Here is a 17,452-nt window from a genome sequence, read left to right as displayed (position 1 = left end):
CCTAGAATTCGAGCCCAAATATTTATTTTTACCAAATACTGGGACCGCACTTCTCTTACTAAATGTGGATTGTTAATCGTTTCAGTATTTGGAGTCATGCCTATTGAATTGTTTATTTAAGAAAAATGTACCGGGTTGGTCTGTATATTTACATAGCGTCTGTTACTTTTATTAGAAAAAAAACTTGAAATACAAAAGTTATAAGATTTATCTTAAATCGCCAGAAAATGTTACGTAATACAATAAATCAATATTGTAAAGATAAAAAAGCACTCAAACCTGGTAAATTTATAAGGGAACATCCTGTAGATTTTATATAAAAATGTAGATGTGTAACGTGTTAACATTTTTCGCAATATTTGCATTTAAAAATAGGAATTATATTGTTTTTCCAAATTGCAGTTACCATGAATAAACAAATGGACCGTCATTAGTAATTATTGTTTATTAATTTATTATTTTTATCTTGGAAATAATAAATGAATTTAAAACTAAAATAAGCAAATTGCGTTTTAACACCATGATATCAAGATAAACATTTTTTTAAATAAATATTTTACGAAAATTCAAAATTCACAAGTGCTGAATGTGTCCGCCGTTATGTTCGATACATTTTTTTTTAACTCAGGATGTTCATTTAATAAATCGATACTTGTTTGGATCTTTTCTCTTAAATCCTCCAAATTTTGACTTCTTTCTTTATAGGCTTTATTATTTATAACTTTTCCTCTTCCGTACAACCCCGACGAAATGAAAAAAATGTGGCAGCCGAATAAGTAATAATTACTAATTCGGTCCATTTATTGATTCATGTTAACTATGATTTGGAAAAACAATACATATAATCCCGATATTTAAGTGCAAATACTGCGAAAACAGCTAAATCAACTGTCAACACTTTTATATGAAATATACAGGATGTTCCATTATAAATTTATCGGTTTTGTGTCCTTTTTTAACTTTACAGTAGTCACCTGTTGTGTTACGTAACATTTTCTGGCGATTTACGATAAACCCTACAACTTTTCGATTTAAAATTTTTCGTTTTTTTATGACGAAAGTGGGAGACAATTGTCTAAATATACGGACCAACCCTGTACAGTTTGGAGAATTCTAGGCAAACAGAGTAGCGAAATTTGACTGCACATTCTTGAGTGTCAAATGAAATTTCTCTACAAAGCAAAAGTGGATTATTTTATTATATTTTTATGGTCTTCATTTTGTCCATGTTCTTCTGGGCGACCTCCCTTAAGGCCTAGGTAGCATAAAATTTTATTGTTCAGTTCTAAAACCCACGAAATAATCGGGATTCTAATTATTGCATGTAACGTTATATGACCCTTTTCATGTTCATTATTAAAGGAATATTCAAATATCCTGCCCCGCCTACCATTTCAGTATCATTATAATAATTTATTGATGCTTCATAGCTGTTTGTAGAAGGATCTAAGAGGGTATTTACGTACAATAAATTACCACCCAATTTATCCACACGTCAGAAACCGACTGTATTTAAGCCCAAATCGCAAAACTTATGGCCCAAATATAAGAACTCTGGGGCGACAGTGTAGTTTCCATCCTCTATTCATTTAAGGTAAGCAACTTTTGCCTAATTAAATAAAAATTTAATAATCAAATAACGATTCTAGATGATAACAATAGTTCCATTGATTTTCATGGCCAGTTTAACTTCAACGCTGAGCGCAACAGTATTAAGATGTGATTTAATCGTAAGTTTCTTTCACGTATTTGTTTTCCATTGTGACATCGACATTTTCCAGGATTCGCACAACAGAGAAGCCGATCTCTGTTGGAAGCAACTACTCCATTACAGCTACCCCTCAGAACCCCAAGTTCTCCCTGAGACCCCGGAAGAAGTTCCAATTTCTGTGAGCACAAGAAACGCTGAACTGAGCAGTGCCCTTATGCAACTATACGGATTGGGAAAATTGAATGGGAATAAGCGAAATCCGGAATTCTCCAGAGACGTTATGAGGTTTATGTCCGACATCAACCAGTATAAGGAGGGTTGATCTGGAATTTATTCAACTTATTGTTTCTTAGTTAGCATAATGAAGGCAATAAACGGTTTTGCAGCATGAATATGTCAATGCTATTTCAGTCCTTTAGCTAAAATCTCACGTGGTCATTCACGTTTCGCTTGGAGCGATTGAATCAGATCTTCCACCTCTCTGAGCAAATTCGTTTAAAAAAGAGACTTCGCATCATTAATGTGGCGAAGCCCTGAAATTGCTCTGACAAATTCAGGGAATAAGCTCCGTAATCGAATTTATGCTTATAAAATTTGCATTTGCGGACGTTGCTGGGTGTCTCCTAGAAATAATGTCCGGAGCAGGGACAGATATTACTGAAGGGGTAGCAGGGGACTGGGGGTGTATTTATATAGAGACTGAGCGAGTTTGGCGATAGTTTTAGGGTGATATTTAGTCAATTCATAGTGTGGAGACTGGGATTTACGAAAATTTTGAATTTTTGTGGTGAGCGCTTGTTGTTTCTTATGTATCCGATTTTTTCTTTGTGAAAATTAGCGTTCTCTGTACGAAAAACTTGAGATTTTCCACTCCGATTTCTGTCCTGCCATTGGCATGTCTTCCACAGCCACTTAAGTCGACGGGCCAGTCACCTATGCGTAATGATAGCTACAAAAATTAACACGATTTCTTCATTATTTAGTTTAAGATTTTAAATCCTTCAATCACGCTTATGATTGTGGAATTAATTTAGCGGACCTGCTAAAAAGGCGATACGTGGACATGGCAATAGTGGACAGAAATACTCTGAACAGCTTAATAGAAAAAGTAGAATTTTTCAAAAGTTTTGATTGGGCAGCTTTCGACCTCAGAAACTGGGGATGTTTTGAGGAAAAAGAAATTTGAAGTTCGAATCCCTTGGATATTAAAATTTAGTTGAGAATAGATCAGTCAATGTCTTTTCATCTGCTAAAGAATTGCATAACTTATAAAATATTAATAAATAAGCCTCACACACCAGTAGGAGTTGGTGGAGCGCTGGAATTGCATACTGTCCTCAGTTAAAATGAATTGGGAATAACATTCACCTCTTACTAAGGGCTCGGACCAGCCCCCTTATTACCACTTTGGTGCCAAATCTGCTACTGCCCTCAGAACCTTAGAACCACTTACCTTAATCACCAACATGACTTTTACTAATTTTTCCTAGATTCTGAACTGATTTATCGCCGAAACGTTAACAAGAGTGCTCGTCCGCGCCCTTAGCAAGGGATGAATATTATTCTCAAATTGTTTTAACTGAGGATAGTGTGCAATTTCGCCCTTTCTGAGGCACCATTGCCAAAAAAAGTACCAATCTTCTCAAACGTATAGGACACGTTTATTCCCAGGGTTTTCCGTTTCCAAGCTGCCCATGCCTGCCTAAAAGAGAACAAATTATATACGGATCGATGATCAAAATAATGTTTCAGGCCTACCCCTTGATCAAATATGATCAGAGAAAGCATGCTGTTTATGTTGTGCTTGTCCACGCTAACGACCTCCTACGCCAAGGCCTATCCAACCTCTAGCGAAGATTATAAACTTATTGAGAGAGATGTAAGTAAGTACCTATCTTAAGTGACCCAATTAACTTGAGTGGTTTTTTATTCAGTGGCTTTTAAGCCTTAACGTCGTAGCGGTCTCGTCTTAATAAGGTACAAGATTACAGCACATTCAAAGTCGCGAAAATGGGCACTAATGTGACCCGGTATCTCAAAAGCTAAAAGAAATTTTGCAAATTAGATTGTGTAAAATGATAGGGGGGGGGGGAGGGGGTGGGGGGGGTGGGGGGGGCTGTAAAATTATAATTCATAGAGATAATTAATTTGAATTTTTTTTTATTACTCCACGTGTTGTCGAAGTACACGCATTCGAAGTTTCAATAATGATAAAACACAGATAAAACCTCCCTCCTTTGGAATTTTTTTTGATTTTCAAAAAAATTTCTGATGTCTTGACAAAGCGTGACACATCGCCATAATTAAAAAAAGAACTAAATTCAGAAATATGCAAATCCAAAATGCCTCCCGTAATGAAAAAACAAAATTGATGATGGTGGTCGAAAATCGAAACGTCAGATTTTAAATATGGCACTACGCAATTGAAGAGAAAAGGTTGAAGCGATGAAATGCCAATCATTTTGAATTACCTTGTCAAATAAACCGAGAAAAAAATAAAAACATCTTTCCCACCATAAGTTTTTTTGAATGCATCCAAAACTCATTGAATTTTAAAAAAAATTAAAACAACGCATTCTTGAACTCCGAATTGTGCAATTTTACCTCAATTTAACCGATTTCATATTTTTTACGGTTACCGAGATCCTCATGGTGAAGACCCAGAAACGGACATCCTGTCTGTTGGTCAAAGATCACCATTATTTTTAATGAATACTGTGAACGATAAAATAACGTTTATTATTTGTCTTGCAGTATGCCAGCCCAGGTGCCCATCAACTGGCCAGTTGGTTAGCTTCACAACTACGCCCAAAGGAGTTGGTACCACCAGTTGAAATCCCAGTAATTCCCTATCGTCTGCCAGTGCATAATGGCAAACGCAACTCTGAAGTGACCAACGCTATGATGAGCTCCGAGGAGACTCAGAAAATGTACCGCGAAGGTCGCAAATAAGGAATCACACCCATGTCTTATGACGACACTTGGCATGCATTAATAAGTTGTTAAACTCCCCCAAAGAATTCCCCTCATCATACATAAAGCACTTATATGTGAAACTTTTTGGTGTTTCAATTAAAATTATGGTTTTTAGAGAAAAACTTTTAGTTTTGCAAAAAATGTAATTAAAACGGTTAGATATAAAACATGCGTGCTTATCTAAAGAAATAAATAACATCCTCAGCGGACTAAGAACCTTACCTACATCTCGAAAATTGCCAAAAGTCAACTAAAGTATATTTTCAAAACGTTGGTATAAATCCAGGACTTGGATCATATAAAACGGCTTTGTCATTTTTTAAATTTACTTCTATAAACGTGATGTCAACAGTAAATTTGGAACGCAGTCGCGTGAAACAATTGACATAAGCCCCATACCGACAATGTAAATTTGTCATTAACTACGTTCTAAAGCCAAATTTAGAGACTGTTAGTTCCACAACGTTTGAAATTTCTTAACATAAATGAAATTCAAAAATCTTAATGATTATGAAAAAATATATATATTACCTTATTCTCTATAACCTGCAAACCTCAATTTTTGCATTATCAAAGTGTCATTAAAGTATTTGTCGATTCCTACTAAGGGAGGCAAAGAAGGCATTTGCCAGATTTTGCTTCTTCTCTAGTTTAATTTAATCTTCTGAATTAAATATGAATACTCCTAATAAGTCATCAAAATACTATGATTTCTTTCTGAGCCTTATCGCACAGGTCGTCATCCAAGTACATGAGATACAAAAACGTGAAATACAATGCTGGGGCGCTAAGAAGATGCCAAACGTCATGTTTGTCATAGAAACTCATGAAAATGCATCCTTGGTTCCACTGACGAGATTCCGCAGGAGTCACCTTTATTAAACAAGAAAATCGAGAATTATTTCGAATCAATTTTGCTGGAACGAAAACTCACCGTCCATAATGTTGCTGCATCTAAAAAGAAGATCGTGGACGTTATCCAGAAGCCCAAGCCCAAAAACCCGAAGATGAATGACTCTATGCATATTTTCTCGTGATAGATTATCTGAATTCTCTCAGTATTAATAAACTGAAACCTGATTACGGTCATATACATACTTTCATAATTGTGTAAAAGGAGATGTGGAGGACTGTGTTAGCCAGGAGTAAGCCTAGGAGGAATGTTCCGAAATCGGTGACATTGTTAATGTAAACAAACACTCCGACCCCGAGAATACTGAAATTTGCGATATTCGCTAAGATGACTAGAACAAAGCGAGCTAGAAATGAAAGACTTATGTAAGCACACCTAATGAAGCTTTTTCAATTAGTATGCACAAGTATACGTACCTTTTTTCAAGGGAAAGAAAGTGTCTTTACAGAATCCAGATTTCTGCATGGAGTGATAAAACTGTTTTATTCCTTCCACTGCAAAGTTCAAGTAGTATATTTTCAGGGATAATATTACAATTAGAACAAAATATCCCACTAGAAATATCACCCAAATAAGAAGCGATCCGTCTAAAATGCCCACCATTGCTGGAATTGAAAAATTGAACGGATAACGAACAGTTGCGGAAAACGAGCTGCATGGTACAATGGATGATATGAGTTCAGGTTAGTTCAGGTTAGAGGGGACTTAAGTGCTTCAATAAGTGTGACATTCCTCCATTTGTTCTCATACGTTTGATAATCTGAAAAGATGGCTAAGGCAGCCGCTTTCACTAAGCTAAGGGCAGTTCCAGCGGTCGCTCGAGTTAAATTTGCTTCAATGTGTGAGGAACAATCTTTCAAAACAATCTAAATCATATTCCCCACTTAATCCATATTTCCTAGAAACCCCTTGACCGACATAGTTATTTATATAACGAGCTAAGGAACTCTAACCGCACGAGTGTAAAATCGTGCCCACTCGCCGCAGGCGAAGGCGGCAATCACGCGAGTACAGAAGTGAACGAGCGAAAGTTTCTTAACTCACTCGTGTGATTGTCGCTCTCGACTGAGGCTCCTGCGCAACATTTCACGTTCGTGTGATAAGAGTTTTTTCGCTTGTTATTGAAACAACCATTTCAGTTAAGGGATTAAAATTTTAGCATGTTAATTACTCGCTGACTTTAGGCTTCGCGTGATTGTCGCTTCCGCCAGCGGCCCATGGGCACGATTTCACGCAAGATCTTGCATTAAGAAACTTTCTTGCGAGTTATATTTCTATTTTTCCCACGACTATGGACTATATACAATTTTTTTTTAAGTTTTACCCTACTTGGACTCGATCTAGAACTATCGCAGTCAAAATTACTACTTCGTTGTTACACATCTGTGCATGATTTTTTTTATATCAGCCACCCAGGCGATGCCTTCGATACTTGACGAATAAAAATGTTAAATATTGTTATCGAAATTAACAGTTTTTAAGTTTTTTGGAGACCCGTAATACAACAGCAAATTACTATAGAGAATTTGCCTTTGGAAACTGACACAATCCGTTTATGGAGAATTACAAGTTTAATATATTTTTGACCTATGGTCGAGCACATGGCTAAACCAACAGATTAAGCATGAAAGTGTGAGTTGTAAGGAAAAAGCTTCGGCTTGACCACTGCTTTAACAAGCTTAATTTGTTCATTGTCAACCTCACTGAGAAAAGAGCAAAAGTCATCTTCTCAAAAAGAAGACGAGCCACAAGTCATGCGAGACATCTTCTTGTGTTATGGAACTGTGAGTACCTGAGACCAAATTGAACTTAAAAGGAAGATTGCCTAAACTGTGCAAACCTCCATTTAATCATTTTCCCTCTCGACGTGGGCCTATCTTATTAGCGATCTATATACCACTACTGTAGGATATACATACATGCCACTAAACTAACCTGAACTGAGTACTATTGATTTTTCATTTTCGAAATGAGAAGAAAATCTTAAGGGAAAATCTTTACCTCAGCAGGATGTTGAACTGAGGTGTGCCTACTATTAGTATTTCCGAAACGGTGAGAGTAACGAAATCGGTCCAATGTAAAAAATTTGTGAATTTTTGGAGACTTTTAATACGAACGTTGTCAAATTGTTTTTAGTTTCCTAGATTTTAGTAGGAAATATTTAAAAAATAATTTTTCTTTGAATGAGAAACCAAATTAAGAAAAAATATCATGCCATGTCGGATTAATCGGGGAGAGGTTTGAAGTGTTTGAACCCTTTCCAATTTGAAAATATCCAGGGAGAGTTGAGGTTTCAGCCAATTTTGGTGAATATCGCAACACTGGTGAGGAATTCCCTTGAGATGTTCGACCCCACAACTTGGGGGACGCCTAAATCCTCCTCTTCTCCCCAAATTGGAGAGAAGTTCAAACACTTCTAGCCCCCACTCCTTTGGCTACGCCTATGCATTAGTAGACACTTCCCAGCTCCCCTCCATTCATTCAATCATGACGATGATCAATCCATGCTGCACTTTGGATATTATGGAAACGCAATAGTTACCTGTAGCATTTTTCTCTCAAATTCTTTAACTTACCTATAAATATCGCTATTCCTATGACACTAAATGTAGCGTATGCAGTAGCATTGATGTCGGGATGTCGATTTTGGTACAGTTTCACCATAATAAGTACTGCCATAACATACATGAAACTGGTGTCTAAAAAGTGGAATTTTTTCGGGCTATTCCAGATTTATTTTGATCAAAAATTCAACATTTAACAATCCATTATTGAGGTAGTAAATAAATTATTAACTCTCACTGCAATCTATAATATTACTCACCAAATTGATAATTAGATTGACTGGGACAGATATGATAACAGGCAGAGAGAAGTCCCTCTATTGTTAAGGCAAGGCCCATAGCATAGAACAAACCATAATGTACTGGAATTCCATTATCCTACGGTAAATTTAAACGCTATGTATAATGATCACTTCCAGGGTCCTAAAAACAGTGTAAAAAGCAATCTTCTGCCAAAAGCAACGTTTGGCCAATAGATACCCGGTGCTGACAAGAATTGGGTAGGTAAGAGGCTTTTAAGATCTTGAACTAGGTAAAAATTACTTCTAATTGATACCTATACAGTTCTTTACCTTAGTAATTCTTATTTTATACTGTCTGTCCATCACTCCAATAATGAAAAACAACCCTATTATCAGGTAACCTATATTAGAAATAATATGGTTAAAATCGCTGAAGCCAAGTGCCGGATGAGCACACAAGAAGTTGTAGTAACACATATCCTGATTCCCAGTCAAGTTTACCACCTGAAGTACATAAAGTGTACATAAGTTATGTAAAAGGCAAAAATGTCGATTTAATTTACTCTTTGGTAAGTGACCACCAACTGAATTACAGGAATGCTGTAAAAGAGAGCGATGCTGGCTGTATGCGATAGATAATTGAATGCTCTTTGTTTAATCCTCTTTGGATACTTGGCGAAAGTATTCACTGTAAGGTTCTTTGATAAGAGAATTTCATTTACTTCATCTTCGGTAATTGGTTCAATGTAGTCCCGTACTGTGATTGCTGGGAGAAAGAATTAATTTAATTTAATTTAATTTGATTTAATCACATTATAGCTGTTTTTCCTTCGATTGAAAATGAAGAATTTTATAGAACAATTCTCACATACCTTTGACTTCAAACTTAGATATCGTGCCATATTTATTGAACGCGATGGTAATCCCAGTAAACACGATCCCAAAAGCTAATACCGCCGACAAGGTGGCCAAGCAACCTATGAGGTACTGGTATATGCTGATGCTGTCCCTTACCATAAATGAGACTTTAGAAACAATAGAATTTTCGGTGATCATGTTATATCTGAGAATTGGAATTACAGAATTCTCTTGACTGCAATCGTAGTCGTCCGACTTTGCAACGATCACTAGAAAAAACCCCGTAGGAAATTTCCTCTTCTGTAAAATTAAATAAAAGCATGAGTCTTCCCCAAATGATTAACACTTTACTCACGGCAATAGTAATGGCGCCTTTTTTATTCACCGTCTGGTAAGTGCCCTCATACTTAATGTCTTTGTTCGAGTCCATGACCGGGCACTAGGGACGTACTAGCACTGCATTTGATACCGAAATCCAAGGACTAACATGCTTACCCTACTGTCCTGTACAGACACGGTCAAGCAAACGTCGTCATTCGAGTCCACTTCGATAACGACGGTGTCCGACACATTCTTATTAAAATTGAAGAACTTATATCTGGATTGAGATGGCGAGACCATCACCGTGTAATTGGTGTCTTTATCCATGAAAAAATCTTTCTCTTCAGCTAACACGATGCTGATCGTCACATTTCTGGGCGATGATGTGGAGATCGCCACTATGAAGGTTTGAGAGATCTGTAGAGGGTTGACGTTGAACACTGAAAATTAATATTATAATTGCATTGTGAGTTAGATCTGCACCAGTAATAGAATACCGGAATTATCAGCGTTAATAATATGCTCCATATTGTCATGGCACAGAGTTTTAGAAGTGTTGTGGAACACTAAAGTTTTGTTCTTTTGGCTAGTTTCAACGGTTTCTGGGATGGTCCAGGAAGACACTTGCCGGGCTTGCCTGACCACCAGCAGGATCGGCAAGTCTTTGTCGGCGTTTGTCGACCATGCTTTAACTGTGTATGGATTCACGACCTAATGAAGTAATCATGGTTTTTTTTTCGTATTTTTTAGAGCCAGGTCTCACCGCAGAATCGGGGTAAATTAATATGTATTCTATTGATGCGTTGAGTTCAATGTTGGTGGTCTTTTCAAATTTGGCAGTCCTGTTCTCAATTGTTAGGGCATGGCCAGTTGAGATTGTAATAATTAATAACATTAAACAGAAGTATCCAGTTTCCATGTCTGTTCGTCCAGGCGGAAGTCGGATTGTGATACCTTTGGGGTTTGCCTTCTTGGGCTTTCAAAAGAGGTCTCCTGAAATAAAGAATTAAAAAGAGTAATAAATAAACGACAGAAGAGGCAGAAAAGAATAAATAAAAACAGAAGAGGTAGAAGGAAATAAATAAACGACAGGTGAAAAGAAGTATTATACTTTCCACCTGCATGTGTAATCCACTATTTTTTTTAATCGTCCAGCACGTAGATTAATTTATTCCTTGCAAGTTTTACTTTTCTATTCACAGTCAGTAAATCATCAAAAAAGTACATGTGTCACAAATTGATTTCATTTGGAAAAAAAGCGTACTTGTGAATGTGTTGTATGAACTGCAAAATTTCGGAAACCAATTAAATAACAGCGTTTTCTATACAGAGTGTCCCTGAAACAATAATTCAAATGAGTATACAGTAAAAAATAGAGCAATTCAGCTCAACGTGCCTTATGCAAAAGTTGCTTGTTTTCACTCTACAAGGTGTCAAAGTATTTTTTCAGTACTGTAAATCGGGAATTATCTAACAATTTTTAATTTACCGGCTTGAAATTGCTCCTCGGGGGATTTTTAGGAACGATAAATTCATTTAAAACTCTTATCTCTACCAGTTTTCGAGATATCTTCTATTGAGTGGTTCCATGCATTCCATTCATTCCATCCATTCGTTAATATGCACCTTGAAAGTTACAAAAGAATTATAATACTAAAGCAAATTTTCGACATGTCGATGATCTAGACTATTACATTTTCCAAGTCTTAAACTAAAATTGTGTCGCTCTGCGGCGCTGTTAATTAAGATTTGTATAGTAATGATTTAAAAAAAAAAGTCTAATGGGTCTAAATCAGGATTTCGTGGTGGCTATAGATGTTCTTTACGCCAACCATCGACACCTTCCGCCGCTTCACATGTACGTTCGGCGTGAACATCTGGATTTTCCTTTCTTGGTTCACAATGAGAAGTTTTGGTATTCTATTATTCGGAATTGCACAAAACGAACCAGTCTCACTCAATTTGTATTTGGAACTCCGATTATTTTCACAGCACGACGACTTCTAAAATTTGTTTGCTCATGAATACAAATCAAATTTCTTATCTCAATATTAGTGAATTGATTGTATCGAGCTATTTGCATAGAATTTACTCATTACACCAATGAGAGAAGTTATTTCTTTTTATAATTATAAACAATTATCTCTATTTTAAACGCCTTGAAGACCAGGTCCAAACTCCATTCAAATATCGGAAACAGATAGAGACATAAGTTTTTTCACAGAATATTATTTTGACGTAGTAGAACAGTGTAGAGGGCAGAAATTCACACAAATATTGAAATTATCGGCGCTGATAAAGAAGAAACAGATATTTTAAATGGATTTATCGTACTCAGAAATTTTTCCATTTATTTCCAATTCCCAGAATTCAATGATTACTTTGACACATTTACAGAATAAAAACAAGCAACTTTTAAAAGGAGCAACCTCAATCGCTTTATTGTTTTATCCGCTAGCACACTACGGTTATTGGCATCAACGTTTCTGGAACACTCTGTATATCTATGCCATTACGCTTTAACCGTTGCCTTCGTTTTTTTTAAATAAAACACTCTGTAGATTAGCAAATGCACTGAAAACAATCAAATTCCCTTTAAAACGACAGATCATCTTCCCATCCCTAAACCGCCATATTTAAACAATATGTAATAAATATTTAAACAAAATCAGGTTTGTGTATGAATTATTTTGGCATTTTTACCCAAGGTGGCCATGAATCGCCATGATGGTTGAAAACAATTCAATCATTTAAGCGATCGTGAATGTTCGTTTATCGTCATATCGAAGGTCTCTAGATCACACTAAAAATGATGATCGAATCGAGATTTCCTATTTGAGCGTGAAAAGTTCAGTGGCTTGTTAGGTCAGTGGCGTACATAATAAATAAAGTTTTATGACGATATTGTATCTACTATTTCTCTTCTATTCTATTTGGGAGTAAGACCTCATATACAAGTGTAAAGCTGGAATTATATATTATGCTTAATTGAAACTAACTGGGAATGTAATAAATAGTAGCTAAGTAATTTGGGCTAAACTGAATGTATAACTTTAGAATTCGTATTTTCACAATGTTGATTCGCATTGAACTTACCAGGTAACGTTCTCTGAGTACAAAAGCCCAGAGAAGGGACAATTCCCTGAAAAACTGGGCACATAGACTTTTGATTAATTTGGGAAAGTTTTTGTATTGGTTTATTTATCAGGGAATTAAAGGAGTAGTAGCAGATTTAGAGCCTAAAATTCAGTTCTGTAAGTGGAAGGCTGGATAGGTTTTTATGTAAAATAGCATACAATATATGGAAGATGTTCAAACCAGCAGTGCCCGAAAGGTTTGTATTAAAATCAGAAAATTTTTCCTATACGTATGATTCCATTAACTTCGGCAAATTAGACAAAAATCATTCTTAGTTTCAAAAAGGTGACATAGAGCAATATCTGCCTCTCATTACACTGTAAAGATAATCTCTTAGATGTAGCACTTCCAGGATTTTCCAGAACAATCTCAAAAGGTGCTAGATTAATCAATGTGGCTTATTTAGAAAGATTTCGTATCTCTAATTCTTTAAATGGTCACAGCAATTTCCAGAACGTTCCAATAGAATTTGGTAACATCTCTCATAACAAATTTTCCAGACCTTTGAGAAGAATTTTAGCTTATTTTAAAGAATATTTCTTTGACCCACAAATGTTTAGGATTTGTTGCCACTGTATGACAACCATGCAAAAACGGTTAAATAAAGGCCTGGAAATTAACTCAAAAAGAAGAAACTAATTGATATTAGTGAAAGAGGAGATAGTTTGTCCCTTCTTCTATTGTCCATCTCACGGGCGATCATCGTGGAACTACGGTGGAATGAAAACCTTCAAAATCTGGCCAAAAAGTTAAAAACTTGCGTTTAATTTATTGATTATGTAAGTAGGCCTCCTAGTTCAAATAAATTTTCATATTGTACCACAAAAATAATATTAGCAAAAAAGTGAAAATACGCAGAATCGCTTAACTAAAAATATCTCGAAAACGGTTAGAAATGCAATTTTTTTCGCAGAATTTATTTGTGATATAAAAGGGTTTAAAAAAACATCAAAATTCATAAAAATATTCAAGTTATCGGTACTGATAAAGAAGAAACCCATTTTTAAAATGAATTTATTTTACTTAGAAACCTCTTATCATTCCTAATTTGCCGAATTCAAAGAATTGGCACCCTGTAAAATGAAAACAAGGAACATTTGTATGAGGCAAGCTTAGCTGAATAGTTCTATTTCTTTACCCTCCACCATTATTGAAAACATTCCGTATCAAAAAGTAGTTTGCTATTTCTTTTTGATCATTTCTGCTTAATAACTCCTATACGGGTCTTTCCGAAATATTAATTAGAACCCTTAGTTTTTCGATCGGAATAAGGCCCTGATATAACCTGGTACAACGAGATTTAAATTCACGAAGAGCAGAAATTTCGAAGGTTGATTGTTTCCGAAAGGTCTGCTAAGTTGTCCCACATAGAAAAAGTGAATCAAAATGAATGCTATTACGACGAAAGGGAATGAAACGTCCTTTAAAACGATGCATCATGTGCCAATCCCTAAACCGCCATATTTCGCAAACAAGTTCAGTTTTGTGTACAGATTATTTGGCATTTGTGCCAAAGGTGGCCGTGAACCGCCATGATGGTTGAAAACAATTCAATCATTTAAGCAATCGTGAATGATCGTTTATCGTCGTATCGAAGATCTCTGGACCGACCTGAAAATGATCAATTTCCGTACTGAACACGAATAGTTCAGTGGTTCGAACCCAGATCAATGGCGGAGGAAGAAAAAAACCAAATTATGTCACGACGTTGTAAAACGAATGTATTATTCCAGATTTTTAAGCGAAAGTCTGTTTTTTGCCATAATATTTCACTGATATTCAATAAACAGTATACATCAGACACGTCATGAACGTCTCTGAATTTCATCAATCCGGGGACTTAACAGACCAGGTCTTCAAACCGACACCTCGTCTTGCAAAAGACCACTTCTCGGCCTTATAAAGTACACTATATAATAAAAATTGGCTAAGAGTATTGAGGTGATCCAACATCGTTCCGCAAAATAGAGCCACTTTCTGAATTTCACAAGCAAACGATCTAGAATTGAAATGAAATCGGTGAAACCAGAGAGAAAGGTAAAACTGGGTAGGAACGAGAAGGAAAGTGGACGCAAGAAAGAGGAATTAAGAGAAATAAATGGGGTTAATGAAGGCAGCCGGGAAAAGAGGGATAATTTCGCGTTTTTTGTGCCTTAGGAGCGCAAAGTGACGTAATGCCCCTCGATGGTTAATTTGATGATACAAATCAATCAGTAGCTTCCTGGAAATCCGGAACGTTTTAATTTTGCTCGTTTGTTATTGGTCACTGTTAAGTCGGTACAAGGAATTTTAGCAAACACGATAAGATAAGCCCTCTTCATACATACCTGTATGCCTTGGTAACGTCTCTAAGCCATTAACATATTTTAAGCAGGAAAAGGGAGCGCGAATAGTTCTTATCGGCAGAAGTTCACCTAAATACTTCGCATCTGCGACCCGCATTAATTTTGAATAACCGTGAACGTTGTAACCGAACTCGATATGATCATAGACTAAAACGACTAACAAATTTATCGAATTCGCGAAAACTTTTCTTATCTAATCAATTATTTACTCAAACCTGTAATAGTTAAATTGGATCATTTTGACGTCGATTTCACTGCGAGAAATAATACTCAATCACGATAAAAAAATAATGGTCTGTTCAGATTTTGTGTCACTGGTGTCCATTGAGAGCATCATCGGGTCCCTCTACTGCTTGCTTGAAAACGAATCGATTCCCTTAGGCCTCATGAAGCGATAGTGGAAATCTTGCAGTCATCAGCATGGACCGAGTCACCTCATCACAAGAAACCCATTATTTATACCCATAATTTATTCGGTACTGCTTCTATCAGGACAAGAGCAAGTTGAATTCAGGGAGTGGTGAAGCGGCTGTCCATCTTCCAGGCTGAAAAAATGATTAAGTGTATTGACTGCAGTTCTTATAGGGTTCATGGAGATTCATTGACTTTAAGAATTCAGCAGCTGTGGCCGCGACCTAAATGGGAAAAATCGAGTTTCCTGCGTCTGGTTGTGAAACTGCATCGGTGATGATGAAGACAGGCTGAAATGAAAAGTTCCCATATTAATAGAAGTGGCCGTTTGTACACGGCACGGGTAAATGAGCACATGCAGGCAACTGGATGCCGTATTCGCTGGTGCATACGGGTCAGTTTCTCTATAGAATAAATTACCAGGCGGATTTGAAATGGGAACGGGATATACGGAGTGTCCCTGAAAAAATGACCGTACAATTCTTGACCAAGAAGGCGTTCTAGGCAAACCTATCTATATCCAATATTGCTTCGTTTTGCCGCTGCAGGGCGCCGAATTTCTCAAACGAACATAGTTTTTTCGAAATACCTTCTTTTATCGATTTTCACTATTTTTGGAACTAAACTGCACTGCATAAATTAGCGCGTTTTCACGTAAGCGGGATCTTTTTTTAGTGCGGGAAAGTATTAAAAGTGGCGCGGAGTTCGTAGATAAAAGTTTGTATTTTTGTTACCCCCTGTATCAATGACTTTAATATTGTCTCTGCTACAAGCCGACTTTATTTTGAAACTTTACTTTGAAATTTTGAACTTTTTTGTCTCTTGTGTTATATGATGGTAAAACTTTCCGGTTGTAGCGAACTTGAATCGTTAATTCACCGAGTGTGCAGGGGATTTCCCGAAATCGTTCGCCCACACGTACAGGGCAAAAGACATTGCAGGTGCACACACCTCTTTCGGAAAAAATCGAAATACAAATATTGAAGAGCTACTTGCACTCATAAATGAACCTGTACCACTTGCACTTTGGTTGGTACTTTCCAATTATTTAATCGTACCCAGAAGTTCGCTACTAGCAGGTTCGTTTAACAGGACCATTACTACAGCTCAGTTTGTTAGATACCTCAAATCAATCCGTTGATATCAACCATTTGCATGAACAGTTTGCGACTGCCTCCCATTCAGATTCCGTATTTTCATGGGGAATATGATAAATGGACCGAGTTTCGTGACACATTCGACTCACCCATACATTCAAATAGCTCATTACCCCCAATTGGGGGTAGTGTGCCTGATATTTGATCAAGAATAGGTTTAACAATAATAAAGCATTAGCGCATAATCATGTCGCAGCACTGCTCAATTTAAAGAAAAGTCCACATGAATCTATCACAGGATTACGTGAATTTTCTGATGACTTATCAAAGCATTTGAAGGCTCTAAGATCACTTGATGAATGCACTAACTTATGAGGTACTCTCACTATAAACCTTGTTGCATTAGGGCTCATTGATGCGATCCTGCGCAAATGGGAGAATGAAGGGGCTGTGGTGCCGGAATGCGTCTAAATTCGTTTCTTAGACGACACAGGTATTTGTTGGAAGTTCTAGGAGGAAGAAAAAAACTTTCGATAACTTCGATACCATTTCCCAAATATCTCTCAAAGTATTGGAAACGCATTCTAAACATAGAGGTGGATATTTTGAACAGTTTTTAAAAATATTTTTTAAATATGATATTTCTATATTAAAAATACCATAACTTCTCAAAAATTATTTTTTTTAATTGAAACTAGTTTTTTTATACGCAGTTTACAAAGACCTTTCAAATGAGATATCACATGATAGATGTTGCAATTTAAAATTTTAGAGTTACGGTAACTACTTTCCTTAGGAGTACACGTAGAAACTTGTAACCACCATTAAACTGGTTCCCTATCCATTCTATCGAAGCGGTTTTTGAATGTTCTAAAA

At 36.4% G+C, this 17,452-nt stretch overlaps 4 protein-coding genes across 6 annotated transcripts in view; 3 read left to right on the top strand and 1 right to left on the bottom strand.

Moving 5' to 3' along the window:
- The window catches only part of LOC136411058 (uncharacterized), a 138,450-nt gene that overhangs the window by 54,684 nt on the left and 66,314 nt on the right, over positions 1-17,452 (top strand). The window lies entirely within an intron of this gene.
- LOC136411083 (uncharacterized) lies at positions 1,559-2,072 on the top strand. The gene is made up of 3 exons (XM_066393488.1): positions 1,559-1,594; positions 1,650-1,730; positions 1,782-2,072. Exons 2-3 carry the CDS (start codon positions 1,650-1,652, stop codon positions 2,031-2,033), a joined length of 333 nt encoding a protein of 110 aa, XP_066249585.1. The 5' UTR covers positions 1,559-1,594; the 3' UTR covers positions 2,034-2,072.
- On the top strand, positions 2,429-4,814 carry LOC136410985 (uncharacterized). 2 transcript variants are annotated; one of them, XM_066393382.1, is made up of 3 exons: positions 2,429-2,498; positions 3,464-3,590; positions 4,466-4,814. In XM_066393382.1, exons 2-3 carry the CDS (start codon positions 3,483-3,485, stop codon positions 4,661-4,663), a joined length of 306 nt encoding a protein of 101 aa, XP_066249479.1. In that variant the 5' UTR covers positions 2,429-2,498; positions 3,464-3,482; the 3' UTR covers positions 4,664-4,814. The 2 variants fall into 2 exon arrangements, with proteins under 2 accessions (XP_066249479.1, XP_066249478.1); XM_066393381.1 differs by lacking the exon at positions 2,429-2,498 and having other exon boundaries at positions 3,460-3,590.
- On the bottom strand, positions 4,848-15,348 carry LOC136410984 (SID1 transmembrane family member 2-like). 2 transcript variants are annotated; one of them, XM_066393379.1, is made up of 14 exons: positions 15,051-15,348; positions 10,349-10,578; positions 10,083-10,296; positions 9,760-10,025; positions 9,620-9,703; positions 9,279-9,564; positions 8,970-9,172; positions 8,737-8,910; positions 8,425-8,542; positions 8,177-8,299; positions 6,017-6,205; positions 5,786-5,946; positions 5,622-5,732; positions 4,848-5,560 (listed from the first exon to the last, which is right to left on the bottom strand). In XM_066393379.1, exons 2-14 carry the CDS (start codon positions 10,502-10,504, stop codon positions 5,384-5,386), a joined length of 2,262 nt encoding a protein of 753 aa, XP_066249476.1. In that variant the 5' UTR covers positions 10,505-10,578; positions 15,051-15,348; the 3' UTR covers positions 4,848-5,383. The 2 variants fall into 2 exon arrangements, with proteins under 2 accessions (XP_066249476.1, XP_066249477.1); XM_066393380.1 differs by lacking the exon at positions 15,051-15,348 and adding an exon at positions 11,075-11,125.

This window comes from Euwallacea similis, chromosome 9 (genome assembly GCF_039881205.1).
Source record: "Euwallacea similis isolate ESF13 chromosome 9, ESF131.1, whole genome shotgun sequence".
NCBI classification, from domain to species: domain Eukaryota; kingdom Metazoa; phylum Arthropoda; class Insecta; order Coleoptera; family Curculionidae; genus Euwallacea; species Euwallacea similis.
This window is presented reverse-complemented; position numbering and strand designations above follow the sequence as displayed.

Coding starts and splice junctions, on each gene's coding strand:
- LOC136411083 (XM_066393488.1), top strand. CDS start 1,650: ATGATAACAATAGTTCCATTGATTTTCATGGCCAGTTTAACTTCAACG. Junction 1,731..1,781: donor TATTAAGATGTGATTTAATC/GTAAGTTTCTTT, acceptor GACATTTTCCAG/GATTCGCACAACAGAGAAGC.
- LOC136410985 (XM_066393382.1), top strand. CDS start 3,483: ATGATCAGAGAAAGCATGCTGTTTATGTTGTGCTTGTCCACGCTAACG. Junction 3,591..4,465: donor ATAAACTTATTGAGAGAGAT/GTAAGTAAGTAC, acceptor TTTGTCTTGCAG/TATGCCAGCCCAGGTGCCCA.
- LOC136410984 (XM_066393379.1), bottom strand. CDS start 10,504: ATGGAAACTGGATACTTCTGTTTAATGTTATTAATTATTACAATCTCA. Junction 10,026..10,082: donor TATTAACGCTGATAATTCCG/GTATTCTATTAC, acceptor ATTAATTTTCAG/TGTTCAACGTCAACCCTCTA. Junction 8,543..8,736: donor ATAAAATAAGAATTACTAAG/GTAAAGAACTGT, acceptor AATTTACCGTAG/GATAATGGAATTCCAGTACA.